Source organism: Lipotes vexillifer, unplaced genomic scaffold, assembly GCF_000442215.2.
Source record: "Lipotes vexillifer unplaced genomic scaffold, Lipotes_vexillifer_v1.1 scaffold263, whole genome shotgun sequence".
Taxonomy (NCBI): domain Eukaryota; kingdom Metazoa; phylum Chordata; class Mammalia; order Artiodactyla; family Lipotidae; genus Lipotes; species Lipotes vexillifer.
Genome location: NW_006796752.1, coordinates 2,317,700 through 2,339,977, shown reverse-complemented (window position 1 = coordinate 2,339,977; position 22,278 = coordinate 2,317,700). Strand labels below are relative to the sequence as shown.

The 22,278-nt window shown below is 40.0% G+C and overlaps 1 protein-coding gene across 1 annotated transcript in view; it reads left to right on the top strand.

The window, feature by feature from the left end:
- Positions 1 to 22,278, top strand: part of MCCC1 (methylcrotonyl-CoA carboxylase subunit 1) — a 63,212-nt gene that overhangs the window by 19,079 nt on the left and 21,855 nt on the right. The window contains exons 5-10 of the mRNA XM_007468924.1: positions 1,634 to 1,755; positions 2,388 to 2,535; positions 2,623 to 2,744; positions 11,089 to 11,200; positions 12,749 to 12,830; positions 20,677 to 20,804. Of these exons, the coding sequence (XP_007468986.1) occupies positions 1,634 to 1,755; positions 2,388 to 2,535; positions 2,623 to 2,744; positions 11,089 to 11,200; positions 12,749 to 12,830; positions 20,677 to 20,804 (714 nt within the window). The remainder of the gene's footprint in view (positions 1 to 1,633; positions 1,756 to 2,387; positions 2,536 to 2,622; positions 2,745 to 11,088; positions 11,201 to 12,748; positions 12,831 to 20,676; positions 20,805 to 22,278) is intronic.

Below are 22,278 nucleotides of genomic sequence, written 5' to 3'. Positions count from 1 at the left end.
GGAGATTTCTCGCTGGACGATGCTCCACTGTCGGGTAGACCAGTTGAAGTTGATAGTGATCAAATCGAGAAATTAATTGAGAATAATTAACATTATACCATGCGGGAGATAGCTGACATACTCAAAATATCCTAATGAAGCGCTGAAAATCATTTGCACCAGCTTGCTTATGTCAATCGCTTTGATGTTTGGGTTCCACATAAGTTAAGCAAAAAAAAATATTTTCGCATGTGATTCTCTATCTAAACGTAACGAAAATGTTCAGTTTTTAAAACAAATTGTGACGGGTGATAAAAAGTGGATACTCTACAATAATGTGGAACAGAAGAGATCGTGGGGCAAGTGAAATGAACCACCACCAACCACACCAAAGGCCAGTCTTCATCCAAAGAAGGTGATGCTGTATATATGATGGGGTTGGAAGAGAGTCCTCTATTATGAGCTCCTTCTGGAAAACCAAACGAGTAATTCCAACAAGTACTGCTCCCAATTAGACCAACTAAATGCAGCACTCAATGAAAAGCATCCAGAATTAGTCAACAGAAAACGCATAATCTTCCATCAGAATAACGCAAGACCACATGTTTCTTTGTTGACCAGGCAAAAACTGTTACATCTTGGCTGGGAAGTTCTGATTTATCCACCATATTCACCAGACATTGCACCTTTGGATTTCCATTTATTTTAGTCTTTACAAAATTCTCTTAATGGAAAAAATTTCAATTCCCTGGAAGACTATAAAAGGCACCTGGAACAGTTCTTTGCTCAAAAAGATAAAAAGTTTTGGGAAGATGGAATTATGAAGTTGTCTGAAAAATGGCAGAAGGTAGTGGAACAAAAGGGTGAATACGTTGTTCAATGAAGTTCATGGTGAAAATGAAAAATGTGTCTTTTATTTTTACTTAAAAACCAAAGGCACTTTCTGGCCAACCCAATACCTAAAAGAATTTAAAGCAGGAACTCAAACAGGTATTTGAACACCAGTGTTCATAGTGGTATTATTCACAATAGCCAAAAGATGGAAACAATCCACACGTCCATCAACAGGTGAATGGATGAACAAAATGTGGAATATACCTGCAGTGGATCATTATTCAGCCATAAAAAGTAATGAAATTGTGATACATGGATCAACCTTGAAAAACATCATGCTAAATAAAATAAGCCAGAGACAAATGGACAAATATTGTATGATTCCACTTTTATCAGGTATGGAGAATAGGCAGATTCATAGAGATGGCAAGTAAAATAGAGGTTATCAGGGAATGGGGAATTACTATTTAATAGGTATAGAGTTTCTTTGGGGGATGATGGCTGATGGTAATGGTTGCACAACATTGTGAATGTACTTAATGCCACCGAGCTATACACTGAACAGTGGTTAAAATGGTAAATTTGATGTGTGTGTTACCATAATGAAAAGAAATATAGATATTTCTGGTTTGGGTAAGGCTTTAGAACTTTAGTATTAAAGTTCTAAAGAAACCTCTCTTTAGAAACATATTCTGATAGAGACCATAGTATACCTATCACCAGTATAGGGAGAGGCCTCCCCAGAGGAAGCTTCCATCACCTGCATCAGAGTCTGCCAGTGGAGCACTAGAAGGTTTATCCTTTCATTTCTCCTTTCTAGGCTATCCATCCAGGATATGGTTTTCTCTCAGAAAACATGGAATTTGCCGAACTGTGTAAGCAAGAAGGAATTATTTTTATAGGTCCTCCTTCATCAGCAATTAGAGACATGGGTATAAAGAGGTATGAATTTATATCTTTTTTTTTTTTTAATTGTGGTATGCAGGCCTCTCACTGTTGTGGCCTCTCCCGTTGCGGAGCACAGGCTCCGGTCACGCAGGCTCAGCCGCCATGGCTCACGGGCCCAGCCGCTACGCGGCATGTGGGATCTTCCCAGACCAGGGCACGAACCTGTGTCCCCTGCATCGGCAGGCGGACTCTCAACCACTGCGCCACCTGGGAAGCCTGAGTTTATATCTTTTAAATACAGCCATAGGAAGACTAATTGAAATGGTTTAACTATAATAGACATGTTAATTATACCCTTTTGTCATCATAAGCAAAAGTTATTTATTTGCCACTACAGTGAGTTACAGAAAATATTCAACTAATTAGTGTTTCTAATCAATATGTTAATCAGTTTTGGGGGATTAAAAACAAGGTGGGATGAGCTACCACATGAAAACTGGATTGAGAAAACTAATAGATATTTTAACATTTGTATTAATATTTGTTGTCTCAGACTGTAGTCCTTTTACCTATGGAATGTTTTATTTTTAAAGTTCCATTGTATTTTATAGACTAGGAAGTATTTGTGTTTCTCTTGTATGAAATAATTCATAGATTTAGGACATCTTGGTTTTTTTATTCTAAAGCACAGCCAAATCCATCATGGCTGCCGCTGGAGTGCCTGTTGTGGAAGGTTATCACGGTGAGGACCAATCAGACCAATGCCTGAAAGAGCATGCTAGGAGAATCGGTTACCCCGTCATGATTAAAGCCATCCGTGGTGGAGGAGGAAAAGTAAGATTGCGCATGCTTGTGTTTTCCATTTTGGGCTATCTAATTTGTGTTACTTATGTTGTAGTCGTAACTATCGTTCCATATTAGGGTATGAGGATCATTAGATCCAAAGAAGAATTTCAAGAGCAGTTAGAATCAGCGCGGAGAGAAGCTAAGAAGTCTTTCAATGATGATGCGATGCTGATTGAGAAGTTTGTGGACACACCAAGGTGGGTTTAGCTTTTTTTTCCTGACTCAAAAATCTTTTAATTAATTAATTAATTTTTGGCTGCGTTGGGTCTTCGTTGCCGTGCGTGGGCTTTTCTCTAGTTGTGGCGAGCGGGGGCTACCCTTCGTTGTGGTGCGCGGGCTTCTCGTTGCAGTGGCTTCTCTTGTTGCAGAGCACGGGCTCCAGGCGCCCGGGCTTCAGTAGTGGTGGCACGTGGGCTCAGTAGTTGTGGCTTGCGGGCTCCAGAGCTCAGGCTCAGTAGTTGTGGCACACAGGCGTAGTTGCTCTGCGACCTATGAGATCTTCTCGGACCAGAGATCGAACCCGTGTCCCCTGCACTGGCAGGCGGATTCTTAACCACTGCGCCACCAGGGAAGTCCTCAATTCATTTCTTGTTGATGGAATTTAGAGTCTTTTCAAATTAAAAAAAAATTCTTGTAAGAAACTAAGCTTTATCTTACAGATAAAGCATCACTTGAGATGCTAAGAAAATGGTAATCGTTAGCCAAATTGAATTATAAGTGATATGTTAACAAATATACTAATAGCTCACCCTTATATTGCACTTAACCATGTGCCAGGTTCTAAGTATTTTACATATACTAAGTAATAATCTTGCTATCCTTCTATTTCTAGTCTAATTCCTGCAACAATCCCATTAGGTGGACCCTGTTCCCATTTTTCCGGTGAAAATACTGAGCAACAGAGTGGTCATCTGACTTGCCTGATGTCTCCCAGCTGGGAAGTGGTGAAGCTGGGATTTGAATCCAGGCAGTTTGACTCCAGAATTCACACTCTAAGTGACCACACCGAACTGCTTCTCTGGGTACCACTATAGCAGATACTATGTGGATTTCTAATTTATTTTATTATCAGGAATTTTATTTTCATGTGTATTGCTTAAAATAAGATATTGATTATAAAAGCTTCTTGTTTCATAGATTTTGTGTTAAATACACACACACACACACACACACACACACACACACCTGTAAGTCAAGTGACTTTACAGAGAAAAATTCATTTGGGGACCATGACCAGAGAGAGATTTACCTTGAAGGTAATGAACTAAAGCTTCAGGCCCTTCTCTTGCATGAACCTCTTTGAAGAACCTGTACCCAATTTTGTACTCATCTTAAAGTGGGCTCCCAAGTTGTTTTTGTTTCAAGCCCTACAAAACTTAGAACTGTTCCTGAGCATGGCACAGTAATTAAATTCATTTAGAATGTGATAGTTAAAAAAAACAAAAAAGTCAGTCTCAAAATAGGCCAGTTGGTTAGGAGAGCACAACGTATGCCACCTATTAGCGGGAAATAAGGCAAAAACGGAGGAAGTTCTAAGGTAAATTGAAGGTTCCTTTCCACAGTAGCTTTCAGAAAAGGATAGGCTAACTATCCGCATTGGCATGCTCTTGAGTTAAAATTGTCGTGGAGACATCAGCTAGCTATTTCAGTGACTGTAACTCAATGCCTGCAACATTTTTGAAGATGTAGATTCTTTACTTGTGAAATGTTAGCTAAATATTACCTCACATTGTAATTTATACTCTCAGTACCTGGGAAGCTCCTGGGAATCAAGGACCTGGTAGTTTCTTTCTTTTTATTTTCCCATATATATTACCTGGCATTACTTTCTTCATGATAGGCATCAGTAATATTTTTTTTAATATAGAAATAATATGAATACATTACAAACTTGGAAAATACAAGAGATGGGAAACCAAGTCAGTCATAAGCTCATTCTCCTAATATAAGTATTAGCATTTCTACATATTTCTCTTCTGTGTTTTCTAGTAATAACATTTCAATATCATGATAATCACTATTTTATATTCTGCTAAATAATTATCTGTTGAGTTAATGGAGTACCAGAAGATTGTCAGGGTGGTGCTGATAACTGACAAAAGTAGAAATCAAGATGTATTATATAATAAATCTGATCAGAACTATTGAGCTTATCTGAAAGGTTGGGATAGATAACAATCTTCAAAGTGTACTACTTTAGAGAATTTTTAAAAAATCAGATTCCTTCCTCACTTCATATTCAGTGCACATTCTAGAGGGATTAAAAATGTGGGAGGGTATCATGATCCCTGTTACAGATGGAGAAGCAGGGCCAGAAGGTGGAGTATCGACCAGTTCTCAGAGGCACGTCTGCCTGCCGTTGCCTGTCTGGCTGCTCCAGGGCCTCCAGTAACTGACCTTGTATAGCACCTTCATGAGCAGAAGACTCAGATCCAGCTCCTGACCTAACACACATGAATCATGAGACCAGGACCCATTTCCCAGGCATGTGACCTGGGCAGTTGCACAGGGCCCTGAGCTCAGAAGGGTCCATACTTGGTTTAATACCCCGTGGAGGCATCTTTTAAAATTCTTAATAACATTTTAAAAGGGGCCCTGCATTTTCATTTTGCAATGGATCCATAAATTATGTAATGGGTCCTGCATGTGACTTTGGACGAGAAAAGGAACAGATGAGATGAGGAGATCTGGCTGGGGCAGCCACAGAGGAAGCAGAGGCCAGGGGTTGTGAGGGCCCTCTCTTCTCAGTTCTCAGCAGATCCCTCCATCCCCTGCTTTGGAAGGAAACAATGGCTCCTGCTTAAGAGGCTTAACCTCCCCAGCCTTTTGGGTAAAGCAGATTCTGCATATGAGTCATATCATATGATATTTGTCTTTCTCTGTCTGACTTCACTTAATATGATGGTCTCTGGATTCATCCATGTTGCTGCAGATGGCATTGTTTCATTCTTTTTGGCGGCTGAGTGATATTCCATTGATATATGTACCACATCTTCTTTGTCCATTCGTCTGTTGATGGACATTTGGGTTGCTTCCATGTCCTGGCTATTGTAAACAGCACTACGGTGAACACTGGGGTGCATGTATCCTTTTGAACCATGTTTTTCTCTGGATATATGCCCAAGAGTAGGATTGGTGGATCGTATGGTAGCTCCATTTTTAGCTGCTTGGGGAGCCTCCATGCTGTTCTCCCTAGTGGTTGTGCCAGTTTACATTCCCACCAGTAGTGCAGGAGGGCTCCCTTTCCTCCACACCTTCTCTAGCAGTTACTGTTTGTGGATTTTTTGATGATGGCCGCTCTGACCGGGGTGAGGTGATGCCTCATTGTAGTTTTGATTTGCATTTCTCAATTGCACTGTTTTTATGTGAAAAAGAAGTGGGACTTTTTTTTTTTTTTTAACCTTTGGGTAAAACCTATAGGGAGGTCTATTTTAGTTAGATCTTTGTAACACAGCAGGTGAGGGAAAGTTTTGCGAACGTTTTTAAAGACAGTTGAGAGGGGGAGATGTTTCCAGAGGGTTGTGGAGTCTCCTCTGGGCTGAACCCTGGCAGCCACACAGGCCACTCCTGCTCTGTCCAGTGGAAGACTGGCTACTGCACGTCTCTTCATCTTACTGATAAAGCTTCTAGGAGGCAAATATTTGTCAAAGCCAATGCCATCAATGCCATGGGGCTTCCCTGGTGAAGAATCCGTCTGCCAATGCGCAGGACACGGGTTCAAGCCCTGGTCCGGGAAGATCCCACATGTCGTGGAGCAACTAAGCCCGTGTGCCACAACTACTGAGCCTGCACTCTAGAGCCCACAAGCCACAAATACTGAGCCCATGTGCCACGACTACTGAAGCCCACATGCCTAGAGCCCGTGCTCCACAGCAAGAGAAGCCACCGCAATGAGAAGCCCACGCACCTCAACGAAGCGTAGCCCCGACTCGCGGCAACTAGAGAAAAGCCCATGCACAGCAGCAAAGACCCAACGCAGCCAATAAATAAATAAATAAATAAAATCTATTTTAAAAAACTGTGAATAGGAAAATAAAAACTTCAGAACTCTTAGAAAATATCAAGGCATTCCTACTAGAAACCAGCTCCATCTGTCTATCTAGCCAGACCCCAGCAGTGGCTGAATTGGAGTGACTGGGATTTGATGTACTTCTTGGTTCTCAGACACTGAGAATCTCTAAGTTAGATAAAGCAACACAGAAAAGGATCATCAGAAAAAGGAAAATAACAAGAGTGATTTGACAACCGCAGAAATCCTAACAGAACACAGATCCTCAATGAGCTTCCCTTGTAAACAACCAAAGGAAAAGTGTTTCCAACTTCTGAGAAGTCAGGAAAGAGCTATGTTGTGCTCCTGGTGTGGCCCCCATATGTTCACTTCAGAACCTAGAGTTCCTGCTCTAGTTCCTCCTTCCCTGGAGCAGCTAAAGGATAAGGGAGAGTCAGTGGATGTGGTAAAGTTTTACAATTGGAATTTGAAAAACAAACAGCTCAGCTCCAACATGCAAAGAGCATAGAAGTTGTTACTCACACCCAAAAAGCAAGTAAAAATCTGAACAAAATAAAAATCAATGAATTTTAGACCCATCAGAGAACTGAGGCCACAAGGCAAACCACCACCCTGAAATCTGGGCAGGCAAGTGAAGACAGCAAATCACAGCCAAGATCAGCTAACCTGGAGCAGAAGCTGCGGGAGCCATAAACTGATAGGGACACTTAAATGGGAATTTTGACAAATTACTAGAGGCTGCATGTGGACTAGCTTGATGGTGAGGGCCCAGTGTTAGGGGGAACCCCAAATTTTCATAGGTTTTTCCTCCAAGGACACCACCAAGTTCTCAAAGTGAAAATCCAAGAAAAATTCCCTCACATTTTGGGGCAGGAGGAGGAAAAAAGAAACCATTCTGAAATAGGCCCAGGGCTGTCTGTTCTCCCTACCAAAGGCCAGCACTCTAAGGGAAACTTTGCCAGAGCCTTTTCTGTTCCAGGGGAAGGGCAGTTATAGCCAACTCTAGTCTTCCTGTTTCACGTAAGGGAAGAAAAAAAAAAAAGCTAAGAAACAATTCTGAGGCACACAGGGACACAGTCCCACTGAAAGACCGAGATTTAATCCTAAGATTATAGAATGCTTTCCCTCGCCCACACCCTACTGCCATGTCACCAGGGCTCCTGTATAATAACCAGGTTACAACTGAAAGAGCTGCAAGACACAGACTCTGATTAAGGAGTTCTTAGGGAAACCCGAAGACAAAAGGAGAAAAAACAAAACAAGGACACTAGAGGGAACCGAAGCCTCTGGCACCTGTAGCTACTGCAGACATTAAACACAGCCTGCCTCCTAGCCAGGCGAACATAAAATCTCACATGAAAGTTTTGTTCACCTCAGTTCCTGTTCTGTGACACATTATGCCTGGCATTTAACCAAAAAAAATTACAGGGCGTGCTAAAAGACAAGAAAAGCATGGTCTGAAGAGAAAAAGCAAGCATCAGAACCAGACTGAAATATGACACAAATTTTGGAGTTATCAGGTTTAGAATTTAAAGTAACTAATATGTTAAGGGCCCTAATGGAGCAGCAGGTGACATGCAAGAACATATGGGTAATGTAAGCAGAGAGATGGAAACTCTTAAGAAAAAGAATCAAAAGAAAATGCCAGGAATCAAAAACATTGTAACAGAAATGAGGAATGCATTTGATGGACTCAGGGTAGACTGGACACAGCTGAGAAAAGAAACAGTGACCTTGAACTTATGTCAGTGGAAACTTCCCAAATTGAAATGCAAAGAGAAATAATGAAAACAAACAAACAGAACATAATATCTGAGAATTGTGGGACAATTTTAAAAGGTGTAATATATGCATCATTTGAATACTACAAGGGGAAGAAAGAAAGAGGCAGGAGAAATATTTGAAGTAATAATGGCCAAGATATTTCCAAAATTAATGACATACACCAAATTATAGAACCAGGAAGTTCAGGGTATACCAAAAGCAGGATAAATGTCAAAATTTTTTTGAATCATATTAAAACTGCAGGAAACCAAAGACAAAGTCTTGAAAAAAGCTACAAGGGAAAAACACCTTATCTATAGAGGTGCAAGGATAAGAAATACATCAGACATAGCTAGTAGGAAGCAGCCACATAGCACAGTGAGATCAGCTCAGTGCTTTGTGACCACCTAGAGAGGTGGTATAGGGAGGGTGGGATGGAGAAGCAAGAGGGAGGAGATATGGGGATATATGTATACGTATAGCTGATTCACTTTGTTGTACAGCAGAAACCTACACACCATTGTAAAGCAATTATACTCCAATAGAGATGTTTAAAAAAAAAAGAAGAAGAAGAAGAGGGCTTCCGTGGTGGCGCAGTGGTTGGGAGTCCGCCTGCCGATGCAGGGGACATGGGTTCATGCCCCGGTCCAGGAAGATCCCACATGCCGCGGAGCGGCTGGGCCCGTGAGCCATGGCCGCTGAGCCTGCACGTCCGGAGCCTGTGCTCCGCAACAGGAGAGGCCACAGCAGTGAGAGGCCCACATACCGCAAAAAATAAAAAAATAAAATAAAATAAAGAAGAAGAATAGTGGGTCGTGAACAAATTTTTTAAAAAAAGAAATACATCAGACTTAAGAATAGAGTGGACTGTTAAAATAAACACTGCATATTTTCAAGAAAAAAAAAGAGTAGAGTGGAGTAAAATATTTATAAAGGGTTGAAAGAAAAAAAATCAACCTATAAATTCTGTGTCCAGTGAAATTATCCTTCACACTTGAAGGAGAAATAAGGACTTCCTCAGACAAGCAAAAATTGAGGGAATTTGTCACCAGTAGACTTGCTTTACAAGAAATGGTTAAGTTCTTCAGGGAGAAGGAAAATGATGCAGGTCAGAAACTTGGATCTCTTTAAAGAAAGGAAGAGGGATAGAGAAAGAATAAACAAAGGCAAAATAAAATCTCTTGGTTTTTTTATTCTTAATTGATCTCACTGATAAGTTTATTCAAAATAATAATAGCAAGAATGTGTTTGGTGTTAGTAGCTTAAGGGTAAGTAAAAATAGGAGGGAAGATCAAGGAAGCACATCCAAAAGGAAGAAATCAGCTTCTATTATTTTGTCAAGAGAATATGTTGGACAAGTTGGGAAATTTTTAAATGGAACATTCAGTAGAAATGATATATCAAGAAAAAAAATTCTTCCAAGTGGTTTAATGAAGTGTTTCATGAGATAAACAGAAAGGAAGAGAAATGAGCCACTGTGCTGAAATAGGACATTTATAAGACTTTCTGGCTTTTAAAAAATTTCTTCTATGTTTGACAATTTTTATTTTAAAAACTCAACAGAAAAAAATGTTTGCTGGTCACTCATTTCTGTATTATGGTGGTGAATGTGTGAGGTGAACTACAGTGTGAACATATCAGAATGAATCTCCTGAGAAGAATGCTTTCATGTTCACCAAATGGTCTGTGTTACCCTTATTTTCTTAAGTGTTATGCGCATTTACTCTTTTTTTAAAAAATAAAGTTATTTATTTATTTATTTTTGGCTGTGTTGGGTCTTCATTGCTGTACACAGGCTTTTCCCTAGTTGCAGTGAGCAGGCTTCTCATTGCGGTGGCTTCTCTTGTGGAGCATGGGCTCTAGGCACACGGGCTTCAGTAGTTGTGGCATGAGGGCTCAGTAGTTGTGGCGCACAGGCTCTAGAGCACAGGCTCAGTAGTTGTGGCGCATGGGCTTAGTTGCTCCGCGGCATGTGGGATCTTCCTGGACCAGGGCTCGAACCCACGTCCCCTGCATTGGCAGGCAGATTCTTAACTACTCCGCCACCAGGGAAGTCCTGCATTTACTCTTAATATGATTTCTGATCATTTTACTATTTTATACTCAACGTTAAAGTTCTTTATTTAGTTTTTTATGATTTAATGTTAGTATATTCTTAAAAAACGAATGATCCATATAAATTTATTTCTTAACCTTTCTATGGATGAGCCATTATAATTTCCAGTCTACCTTAGTTTATAAAATCTGACTGTAAGAGTTGGTGTTTTTTTTGTTTGTTTTGTTTTGTTTTTCCTTCGGTACGCGGGGCTCTCACTGTTGTGGCCTCTCCCGTTGTGGAGCACAGGCTCCAGACGCGCAGGCTCAGCGGCCATGGCTCACGGGCCCAGCCACTCCGCGGCATGTGGGATCTTCCCAGACCAGGGCATGAACCCGTGTCGCCTGCATTGGCAGGCGGGCTCTCAACCACTGCGCCACCAGGGAATCCCCCAAGAGTTGCTTTTTTAAAGTCCCCTGATCATTAAAAATATGTTTTCATTGACTTTTTGAGGATACATGAATTGTGACTGTAACTTGTAATTCTGATATATTCAGAGTTATCAGTCTTTTCCTTGGCAGTTTGTACTTGTGACTTGCCCCTACTGTGAGGTCATAAATATGGTCTCCAGTGTTTTCTGTCTTTTCTTATTTCTCACTCATTTCATATATATAATTTTTTTTCTTGAATGTTCAACCTACAAATGGAAACTTCTCATTGGGTTTTTAAATAGGCATGTGGAAGTCCAGGTGTTTGGTGACCACCATGGCAATGCTGTGTACTTGTTTGAAAGAGACTGTAGTGTACAGAGGAGACATCAGAAGATCATTGAGGAGGCCCCAGGGGTAAGGATCTTGTAAAGAAATTTGTCACCTTCTGTATATTGTAAATCTCAGTCACTGACTTTTGGGTCAGGAATCTGTGAAGCTAGTATTCCCCCAAAGTCCTGCTGCACAACCATTCCCCAGTAGTAATACAGCCTCACTGCAGTGTTGGGGATGAGGAAGGGTTGATATTCTGGGGCTGCCATACTGAGGGCGCACTAAGACCATGATCCTTCTGGGTGGTATCTGATCCAAGTAGTATCTGACTTACAGTGAACAGCTACCATTTCCATGCAGATTTTAAATTGTAATTAACTAGCGTGTTTGAGGAATGGAATGGTCTTGTTAATTGAATGTATTTTTTATGAAGAACATTCTTTTAACTGATATTTCAGATGTTCCTAAAATATATTAGTCATCTTCCCAACTTAAAGGTTATGTTGTATAGAGGAGAGATTTGGATTTGCTCTCATTTGGCCACTTTTGCCCCCTTATAATTGTTTACATCTGAGTCTACCTCTTGATTGACTCAGGTTGTCACCCGGGTCAAGGCCTACTCCTAGGATTACCTATTTTCAGATTTACATTTCTTTGGAATCTGCTACTGCCGTAGGCCTCTTGTCCAAAGTTATATGCATGTTTTTTTCAATATGTATTTCTAAAAGGTCAGAGATCTAAGTTTTCTGATTAATCAGTTAGTTATTCTCATATTGTATTCAAAATTCAATTTCTGTTGCAGAGTATATTATACCGTCTGAAGTAAATGTCAACAATAATTTCAATAAAGCCTTATTTTCAAGCAGTGATTGCTTCAATAAAAATCTGTAGAGAGCCATTTAACAATGTTAAAAGGCTTTGCCTACTTATTGATATACATTTTATGAACCTTTTTTTTTTGGCCGCGCCATGCATGGCACGCGGGATCTTATTTCCCTGCGCCCCCTGCAGTGGAAGTGCGAGATCTTAACCACTGGACCGCCAGGGAAGTCCCTGAACCTTTCTTATTAACTTGTAATCTCAACGTTTACCATTATTCCAAGATAATTATTTGGCATATGACCCAGATTGCTTTATCATCTTGAAACAAATAGAGATTATTCAAAGTTTTTGTATTGATATACGTAATTTTAAGTGGACATATGATCATGAGAGTTATTTGGGGGAATTCTGTGGCAGTCCAGTGGTTAGGACTAAGTGCTTTCACTGTTGTGGGCCTGGGTTCCATCCCCAGTTGGGGATCTAAGATCCTGCAAGCCGCACAGCACGGCCAAAAAAAAAAAAGAAAAGAAAAGATAGTTATTTTGTAGGTTCAAGGGACAGAGATATGTCATTATGCTAAGTAATATCTGCAATTCATAGAAATTACTAACAGAATCATTAAACTTTGGTATAGGGACAGTTGAACTGTGGTATAAGACAGTATTTCATGATGAAATGTACAACATTAGATATTTATCCTTATCTCTTTAATGCAATATTTGATACATAGAAATATACTATTGAATCTTAATGGAAACTTCTAGTAGAACAAAGTACTAATGGAAATTTATTTCAAATATTTTTTCATAGCCTGGTATTAAACCTGAAGTAAGAAAAAAGCTCGGAGAAGCTGCAGTCAGAGCTGCTAAAGCTGTAAATTATGTTGGCGCAGGTATGTCAACATTGGCTTCTAACAGAGGAGGAGGAAAATTCATTTGTGTTTTGAAAGGCAAATGAAACATACAGCTTTGAAATCATTGGCTTTCAAACTTTTTTGACTATATCCACATTAAGAAGTACATTTTACGTTGAGAACCAGTATGTAAACGTGTTTATGTTTATATACATGTATATTGGAGGAAAAATGTCACTAAACAGTACTTAGCCTAATTCTGTATAATGCTATTTGATATTTTCTATCCTATTTTGAAATAAAATCGCTAAAATGATTTTTTTGCATTTTTCAAAATTAGTAAACTTAAATGTTTTAGAGCAGTTTTAGGTTCACAGCACAATTGAGCAGCAAGTTCAAAGAGTTCCCACACCCCGTGTCCCCCCACAACATAGCCTCCCCCACTGTCGACATCCTGCACCAGAGCAGTGCTTTTGTTACAACTGATGAACCTACATGGACACATCATTATCACCCAGGGTTCATTACATTAGGGTTCACTCTTGATGTTGTACATTCTGTGAGTTTGGAGAAATGTATAATGACACATGTCCAACATGTAAACACCATTGTAATATCTTACAGAATAGTCTCAGTGCCCTAAATATGCTCTTCATTTCTCCCTGCCTCCAACCCCTGACAACCACTGATCTTTTTATTGCTTCTATAGTTTTGTCTTTTCTAAAATGTTACATAGTTGGAATCATACAGTATGTAGCCTTTTCAGGATGGCTTCTTTCACTTAGTAATATGTATTTAAGTTTCCTCCATATCTTTTCATGGCTTGATAGCTCATTTCTGTTTAGTGTTGAATAATATTCCATTGTCTGGATGTACCACAGTTTACTTATCTTCTGACCTACTGAAGGACATCCAAGTTTGGTAATTATAAATAAAGCTACTATAAACATCTGTGTACAGGGTTTTGTGTAGACACAGCTTCAATTCATTTGGGTAAATACGAAGAAGTATGATTGCTGGATCACATGGTAAGAGTATGTTTAATTTTGTAAGAAACTGCCAAAGTGTTCCAAAGTGGCTGTGCCATTTTGCATTTCCACCAGCAGAGTATGAGAGTTCCTGTTGCTCCACATCCTCACCAGCATTTTGTATTGTCAGTGTTCCAGATTATGGCTATTCTAATGCGTGTGTAGTGGTATCTCAGTGTTTTAATTTGCATTTTCCTGATAACATATGATATGGAGCATCTTCTCATATGCTTACTTGCCATCTGTATGTCTTTGGTGAGGTGTCTCTTCAGGTCTTTGCCCATATATTTTTTTTTAATTAATTAATTAATTTATTTATTCTTGGCTGTGTTGGGTCTTCGTTTCTGTGCGAGGGCTTTCTCTAGTTGCAGTGAGCGGGGGCCACTCTTCATCGCGGTGCGCGGGCCTCTCACTGTTGCGGCCTCTCTTGTTGCGGAGCACAGGCTCCAGACGCGCAGACTCAGTAGTTGTGGCTCACGGGCCTAGTTGCTCCGCGGCATGTGGGATCTTCCCAGACCAGGGCTCTAACCCGTGTCCCTTGCATTGGCAGGCAGATTCTCAACCACTGCGCCACCAGGGAAGCCCTGCCCATTTTTTAATTGGGTTGTTTGCTTTCTTATTTTCGAGCTTTAAGGTTTCTTTATATATTAGATAACAGTCCTTCATCAGATGTACCTTTTGCAAATATTTCCTCTCAGTCTGTGGCTAGTTTTTGCATTCTGTTGACATTGTCTTTCGCCAAGCAGAAGTTTTTAATTTTAGTGAAGTCCAGTTTATCAATTATTTTTTTCATGGATCATGCCTTTGCTGTTGTATCTAAAAGGACATCACCGTGCTCGAGGTCAATTAGGTTTTTTCCTGTGTCGTCTTCTAGGAGTTTTATGGTTTTGTGTTTTACATTTAGGTCTTTGAACCATTTTGAGTTAAGTTTTGTAAGGTCTGTGTTGAGATTTTTTTTGCATGTAGTTGCCCAGTTGTTCCAGCACCGTTTCTTGAAAAGACTGTTTTTTCTCCATTGTATTGCCTTTGCTCCTTTGTCAAAGATCTGTTGTCTATATTTATGTGGGTCTATTTCTGGACTCTCTATTCTGTTGCACTGATCTATTTGTTCTCTCACTGGTACTTCACTGTTTTGATTACTGTAGCTTTACAGTAAGTCTTGAATTCAGATAGTGTCAGTCTTCCCATTTTGTCATTTTGTCAGACTGAGTTGGTTATTCGGGTCTCTTGCCTCTCTGTATAACCATTAGAATCAGTTTTCTGATATCCACAAAATAACTTGCTGGGATTTTGATTGGGGTTGCATTGACTCTATATAACAAGTTGGGAAGAACTGACGTCTTGACAATGTTGAGTCTTCCTACCCATGAACATGGAATATTTCTCCATTTATTTAATTCTTCTTTGACTTCTTTTACCAGAATTTTATAGTTTCCTCATGTAGATCTTATACATATTCTGTTAGATTTATACCTATTTCATGGGGGAGTGTGCCAATGTAAATAGTATTGTGTTTTTAATTTCAAATTCAACTTGTTTGCTGGTATGTCGGAAAACAATTGACTTTTGTATATTAACCTTGTACCCTGCAACTATGATATGGTCACTTATTAGTTCCAGGAGGTTTTTTTGTCAACTTTTTTGAATTTTTTATAAAGATGATCAAGTCATCTGTGAACAGTCAGTTTTATTTCTTCTTTCCCAATCTATATACCATTTATTTCCTTTTCTTGTCTTACTGTATTAGATAGGACTTCTGGTATGATGTTGAAAAGGAGTGGTGAGAGTGGACATCCTTGCCTTATTTCTGATCTTAGGGGGAAGGCTTCTAGTTTCTCACCATTAAGTATGATGGTAGCTGTAGGTTTTTGTAAATCTTCTTTATCAAATTGAGGAAGTTCCCCTCTGTCCCTGGTTTGTTGAGAGTTTTTATTATAATTGGGTACTAGATTTCATCACATGCTTTTTCTGCATTTCTTGATATGATCACATGGTTTTTCTTTAGCCTGTTGATGTGATAGATTATGTTAATTGATTTTCTAATGTTGAACCAGCTTGCATACCTGGGATAAATCCTACCTGGTCATGGTGGGATTTTTATACATTGTTGGATTTGATTTGCTAATATTTTCCTGAGGATTACTTCATCAGTGTTCTTAAGAGATATTGTTCTGTAGTTTTCTTGTAGCATCTTTGGTTTTGGTATTAAGGTAATGCTGGCCTCATAGAATGAGTTAGGAAAAATTCTGTGTTCTGGAAGAGATTGTAGAAAATTGGTATAAATTCTGCCTTCAGTGTTTGGTAGAATTTACCAGTGAACCAATCTGGGCCTGCTGCTTTCTGTTTTGAAGGTTATTAGTGATTTATCAGTTTCTTTAATAGATATAGGCCTATTTAAATTGTCTGTTTTTTGCTTGTGTGAGTTTTGGCAGATTGTGTCTTTCAAGGGATTGGCCCATTTCATCTAGGTTATTAAATTTGTGAGCATAATGTTGTTAATAATATTCCCTTATTATCCTTTTAATGTTCATAAGGTCTGTAGTGATGTTCCCTTCCTTCATGTCTGATATTAGTAATTTCTGTCCTCTTTTTTTCTTAGATAGCCTGTCTAGAGGCTTATCACTTTTATTGATCTTTTCAAAGAACCAACTTTTGGTTTTGTTGATTTTTTTTCTATTTTCTGTCTTCAGTTTCATGAATTTCTACTCTATTATTTATTTTCTTCTGTTTTCCTTGGAATTAATTTGCTTTTCCTTTTTTAGTTTCCTAAAATAGAAGCTTAGATTAATTTTAGATCTTTCTTCTCTTCAAATATATGGATTCAATGCTATACTTTGCCATCTAAGTACTGCTTTCTATGCATCTCACAAATTTTGAAAAGTTGTATCCTCATTTTCATCTAGTTTAAACAATTTTTAGATTTCTTTTGAGATTTCTTCTTTGACACGTGTTATTTAGTAGTGTGTTGTTTAATCTGCAAGTATTTGGGGATTTTTTTCCAGCTATCTTTCTGTTATGATTTCTAGTTCAATTTATTGATTTTTAGTTTAATTGTGGTCTGAGAGCAGACATTATATATTATCTATTCTTTTAAATTTGTTAAGGTCTTTTTTTATGGCCCTGAATGTGGTCTGTCATGGTGATTGTTTCATGCAAGTATGACAATATGTAATCTGCTGTTGTTGGATGAATTAGTCTATAGATGTCAATTATTCCATTTTATTGACTGTGCTATTGAGTTCATCTATGTCCTTACTAATATTCTGCCTGCTGGGTTTATCCATTTCTAATAGAGGGGTATTAAAGTCTCCAATTGATTAGTGGATTCATCTATTTATTCTTGCAGTTCTTAGTCTTTACCTGATGTATTTTGACACCCTGTTTTCAGATGCGTAAACATTAAATATTGTTACGTCTTGGATTATTGACCCTATTTCATTTCCTTCTCTACGAAGAACTTCTTTTAACATTTCTTGCAGGGCAAGTCTACTGCCAATAATTTCTCTCAATTTTTGTTTATCTAAGATAGTCTTTATTTCTCCTTCACTTTGGAAGGATAACTTAACAAGGTACAGAATTATAGGTTGATGATTTTTTTTTTATACTTGGCTGACTTTATAGATTTTTGAAATTTATTTATTTATTCATTTATTTATTTATTTTTGGCTGTGTTGGGTCTTCATTGCTGCACATGGGCTTCCTCTAGTTGGGGCGAACAGGGGCTACTCTTCGTTGCGGTGCGCGGGCTTCTCATTGTGGTGGCTTCTCGTTGCGGAGCACGGGCTCTAAGCACACAGGCTTCAGTGGTTGTGGCTTGCGGGCTCTAGAGTGCAGGCTCAGTAGTTGTGGTGCACGGGCCCAGCCGCTCTGCGGCATGTGGGATCTTCCCGGACCAGGGCTCGAACCCGTGTCCCCTGCATTGGCAGGCGGATTCTTCCATTGCAGAGCACAGGCTCCGGACATGCAGGCTCAGTGGCCATGGCTCATGGGCCCAGCCACTCCGCGGCATGTGGGATCTTCCCAGACTGGGGCACAATGCAGGCTCAGCAGCCATGGCTCACGGGCCCAGATGCTCCACAGCATGTGGGATCTTCCCAGACTGGGGCACAACCCCGTGTCCCCTGCATCGGCAGGCGGACTCTCAACCACTGCGCCACCAGGGAAGCCCTTGATGGTTTTTTTAGACAACACTTTAAATAGTTCACTCTGCTGTCCTTGGATGCACGGTTTCTGAGAAGTCAGATGTAATTCTTATCTTTTCTCCTTTATTAGTAAGGTGTTGTTTTTCCTTGGGTTCTTTCAGGATTTTTGATTTTCTGTACTTTGAAAATGATATTATAGGTATAGTTTGCCTAGGTGTAGTTTTTCTGGCATTTATCCTGCTTTGTGTTCTCTGACCTGCCTGGATCAGTGATTCAGTGTCCAACATTAATTTTTAGTCATTATTGCTTCCGATACTGCTTTTGTTCCTTTCTTTACTTATCTAATGGTATTCCCATTATGCATATGTTACACCTTTTCTAGTTCTCCACAGTTCTTGGATATTCTATTCTGGTTTTTTTCAGTCTTTTTTCTCTTTGATTTTAATTTTGGAAGTTTCTGTTGTCATATCCTCAAGCTCAGAGATTCTTTCCTTGGCTGTGTGCAATCTACTGATAAGTCCATCAAAGGCATTCTTCATTTCTCTTATGGTATGTTTGATCTTTAGAAGTTTTTTTTTCTTTCTTAAAATTTCCATGTCTGGGCTTCCCTGGTGGCGCAGTGGTTGGGAGTCCACCTGCCGGTGCAGGGGACACGGGCTCGTGCCCCGGTCCGGGAAGATCCCACATGCCGCGGAGCGGCTGGGCCCGTGAGCCATGGCCACTAAGCCTGCGTGTCCGGAGCCTGTGCTCCGCAATGGGAGAGGCCATGACAGTGAGAGGCCTGCGTACCGCAGAAAAAAAAAAAAAAAAAAAATTCCATGTCTACTTATATTTAACTGTTCTTACATGTTGTGTACTTTTCCATTAAAACCCTTAACATATTAATTAAAGGGTTTTAAAATTCTTGTTCTGATAATTCTATCAGATAATTATGATAATTATAATTCTATCATATCTGAGTCTGGTTATGATGCTTTTTCAGTCTCTCTAAACTGTGTTTTTTGCCTCTTAGGTTGCCATGTAATTTGTTCTTGATAGCCAGACGTTGATGTACCAGGTAAAAGGAACTGTGGTAAATAGGTCTTTAGTAGTGTAGTGGTTAGGTACAGGGAAGGTGAAATGTTCTGCAGACCTGTGATTCAGTCTAAGTCTTTTGGTGAGCTTGTGCTCTGGACTGTGAACTTCATCAGTGTTTTTCAGTTGGTTTTTGTTTATTTGTTTTTTATTTATTCCCTTCTGTGGGACAGAATGGCTGGAGTTGTGTATTTCTCTTCCCTCAGTTACATTAATTAGGCCCTGATAAAATCCCAATAGTTTAGGCTCTAATAAAATAGTTTCTCTTAAGGACGGATCTTGTTCAGAAGAACAGAACTCTGGCATACTTCATATGGTTCGTTTTCCCCTCCCACTGCTGGGAACTCAAGGGGTTTTTTCTCCAGTGTTCACTGTGAGGACCTGGTAGAGCTTCTGGAGGTAAAACTTATAAAAGTGTTTGGAGCTCCCTATAACTTGGTCCCCCCTGGAGTTTTTAACTCTTGGAACTGTCCACACTGAGCCTCCAGCAATTTGTCGATTACAGTCCAGGTTTTCCTTCTCCAGTATGTGTTCCCACAGAGGGTTTTGCTCATGGGTTTCTGTTCCAATAAGTTGTGAATCTCTGTTTTCACCTTTCTGTCTCTCTAATTTGGGGGGCAGCAGTTTGCCTTGTAACCTCATGTCTGTGATGCATCTAAGAAGAGTTGTTGATTTTTCATCTTATTCAGCATTTTCTTGTTGTCAGAATGGAATGGCAACTTCTAAGTTCCTTCCATGCTGGGCCAGAAACTGGAAGTCTTCACTAAATTTTTACAATCCACTAATAGGTTGTGATCCACAGTTTGAAAAGCAAAGTTTTAAATTATATGGAATTAGCCTTAGGCTAAGTGAAAAAAATTCAAACACAAAAGACTGTAGACTATATGATTTCATTTATGTGACATTCTAGAAAAAAACTGTGATAGAAAGCAGACCAGTGATTGCCTGGAGCTGGGGCCTGGGGAAGGGACTGACTGCAAAGGGAACAAGGGAATGTTTTAGATGATGGAAGTATGTTGTATTTTCATTGTGGTGGTGGTTATATGACTGTATTCAATTGCTGAAACTCAGCACACAATATTTAAAATAGATAAATTTTACTGTCTGGAATTATACCTTAATAAAGTTGGGGGAAGTGTAGTACTTAATAGAATGTCACTAGATAAGACATTAACATAGTGTTTAGTTACTAAGTAATCTCCCAGTGGGTGACTAGAAAAAGGACTTTTAAAGACACTTCCAAAGCGCATAGTCAGGAGAAAAAAATGTTGTGTTTTCCTCCACAGAGTTAGAGTGAGAGGGGATGTCACAGTGAGGTTTCCAGGGATCTTGGTACACAGAAGCAGTAACACATGGTCCAACCATGTTCTAACTGCTACAACAGTTGAGACTGATTCATAACCTGGGCTTACCATTTGCTTAAAACCCCAAATATACTTTTCTACTGTTAAATTTCATGTGGCTCCATATTTCTGATTGAGAATCATTTGCTGCTGCAAAATGTGAGATGTTTTCTTCATGAAATGCAAAATGTTTACCATTGAATGAAGGCAGCTGTAAAACGATATAATCTATCAAGAAAGATTTTGATTCCTACTGATTATATATTGTTGAAATGTGACCACTGTATTTTGTATTTAGGAACCGTGGAGTTTATTATGGACTCAAAGCACAATTTCTACTTCATGGAGATGAATACAAGGCTGCAAGTGGAACATCCTGTTACTGAGATGATCACAGGAACTGACTTGGTGGAATGGCAGCTTAGGGTGGGAGTATTTTTTCTGTCAAAAATCAGTGTCGAGGGCTTCCCTGGTGGCGCGGTGGTTGGGAGCCCGCCTGCCGATGCAGGGGACGCGAGTTCGTGCCCCGGTCCGGGAGGGTCCCGCGTGCCGCGGAGCGGCTGGGCCCGTGGGCCGTGGCCGCTGGGCCTGCGCGTCCGGAGCCTGTGCTCCGCGGCGGGAGAGGCCACAGCGGTGAGAGGCCCGCGTACTGCAAAAAAAAAAAAAAAAAATCAGGGTCGAGGGGCTTCCCTGGGGGGGCAGGGGGTGAGAGTCCGCCTGCCAATGCAGGGGACACGGGTTCCTGCCCCAGTCTGGGAAGATCCCAGATGCCGCAGAGTGGCTGGGCCCGTGAGCCATGGCCGCTGAGCCTGCGCATCTGGAGCCTGTGCTTCACAACGGGAGAGGCCACAACAGTGAGGGGCCCGCGTACCGGAAAAAAAAAAAAAAAAAAAAGTCAGTGTCAAGAATACATTCCCTTCTTAAAACCTCTTAAAAGGAGGCATCGCTTTGGACAAGGGTTCAATTCTTAGTGGTTGTCATGAGGATAGGAAAATGGGAGGTTAAAGGTGGCATTACATTTGATGCACTTTATGAACCCAGATTCCTAATCTGTCACTTACCATCTTTCCCCCTTAGACATGGGGCAGCCAGCAGGCGAACTGCTGTCACTGAGGCTTGCTTGTGACCACTCTGTCTCAACACAAAGCCTTGTGCCCTGAGACCACATCATTCAGGTCCAGGCCATCATGAGATTTTAGAGGTAGGACAGATGCTAGCCAAGGTGAAATAAGCTAAGGAAAAGGTGGGAATGAAGAGCCAAGGGAAGGGTCTAGATTAACAGAGGGGTCCACGTGCAAGTGCTGACAGACTGTTGATGGCCCATGAAGGGATAAATGTAGCCATTCAGAGTAAATGTTTAGAAAATTTTAAAGCACTTAACATTTCTGTGACACATCTACTGAATTTTACTGAAGTCTTTAGTCTACAGCTTTTCGTCAGTGGCCTGAATCTGAATTCTACAAGCTTATTCCTTCAAATATTAATGATAATAACTTAGTCTGTTTTGTTCTCTTTATTGAAAACAGTAGATTTTTACCACCTGTTGTTTAATATAAAAAATGTTTTTAGGTAGTATGAATATTCTTGATCTCTGTAGGATTCTTGGTTCTTTATATATCCTGAAACGAAATTATTTTTTCCACGTTGTGATGCTAAAGTCGTGATTATTTTGATAATTTTGTCTTTGCAGAACTTCTGTGGACAATAATATAATGTTCCTTTTGCTGGTTCATTGGGGATGATTGGTGGTTTTAATTAAGCCATAAGATTCTTATGGGCCTTCTGGGCATTGGGAGCTAATGAAAACCAGGCACATCAGGCTAGTAAGTGTTAGTAGAAAGAGTGCTTATGTTTCCAGAATTCAAGGAAAAGAATATTTTTTTCTGAAGTGGTAACCATG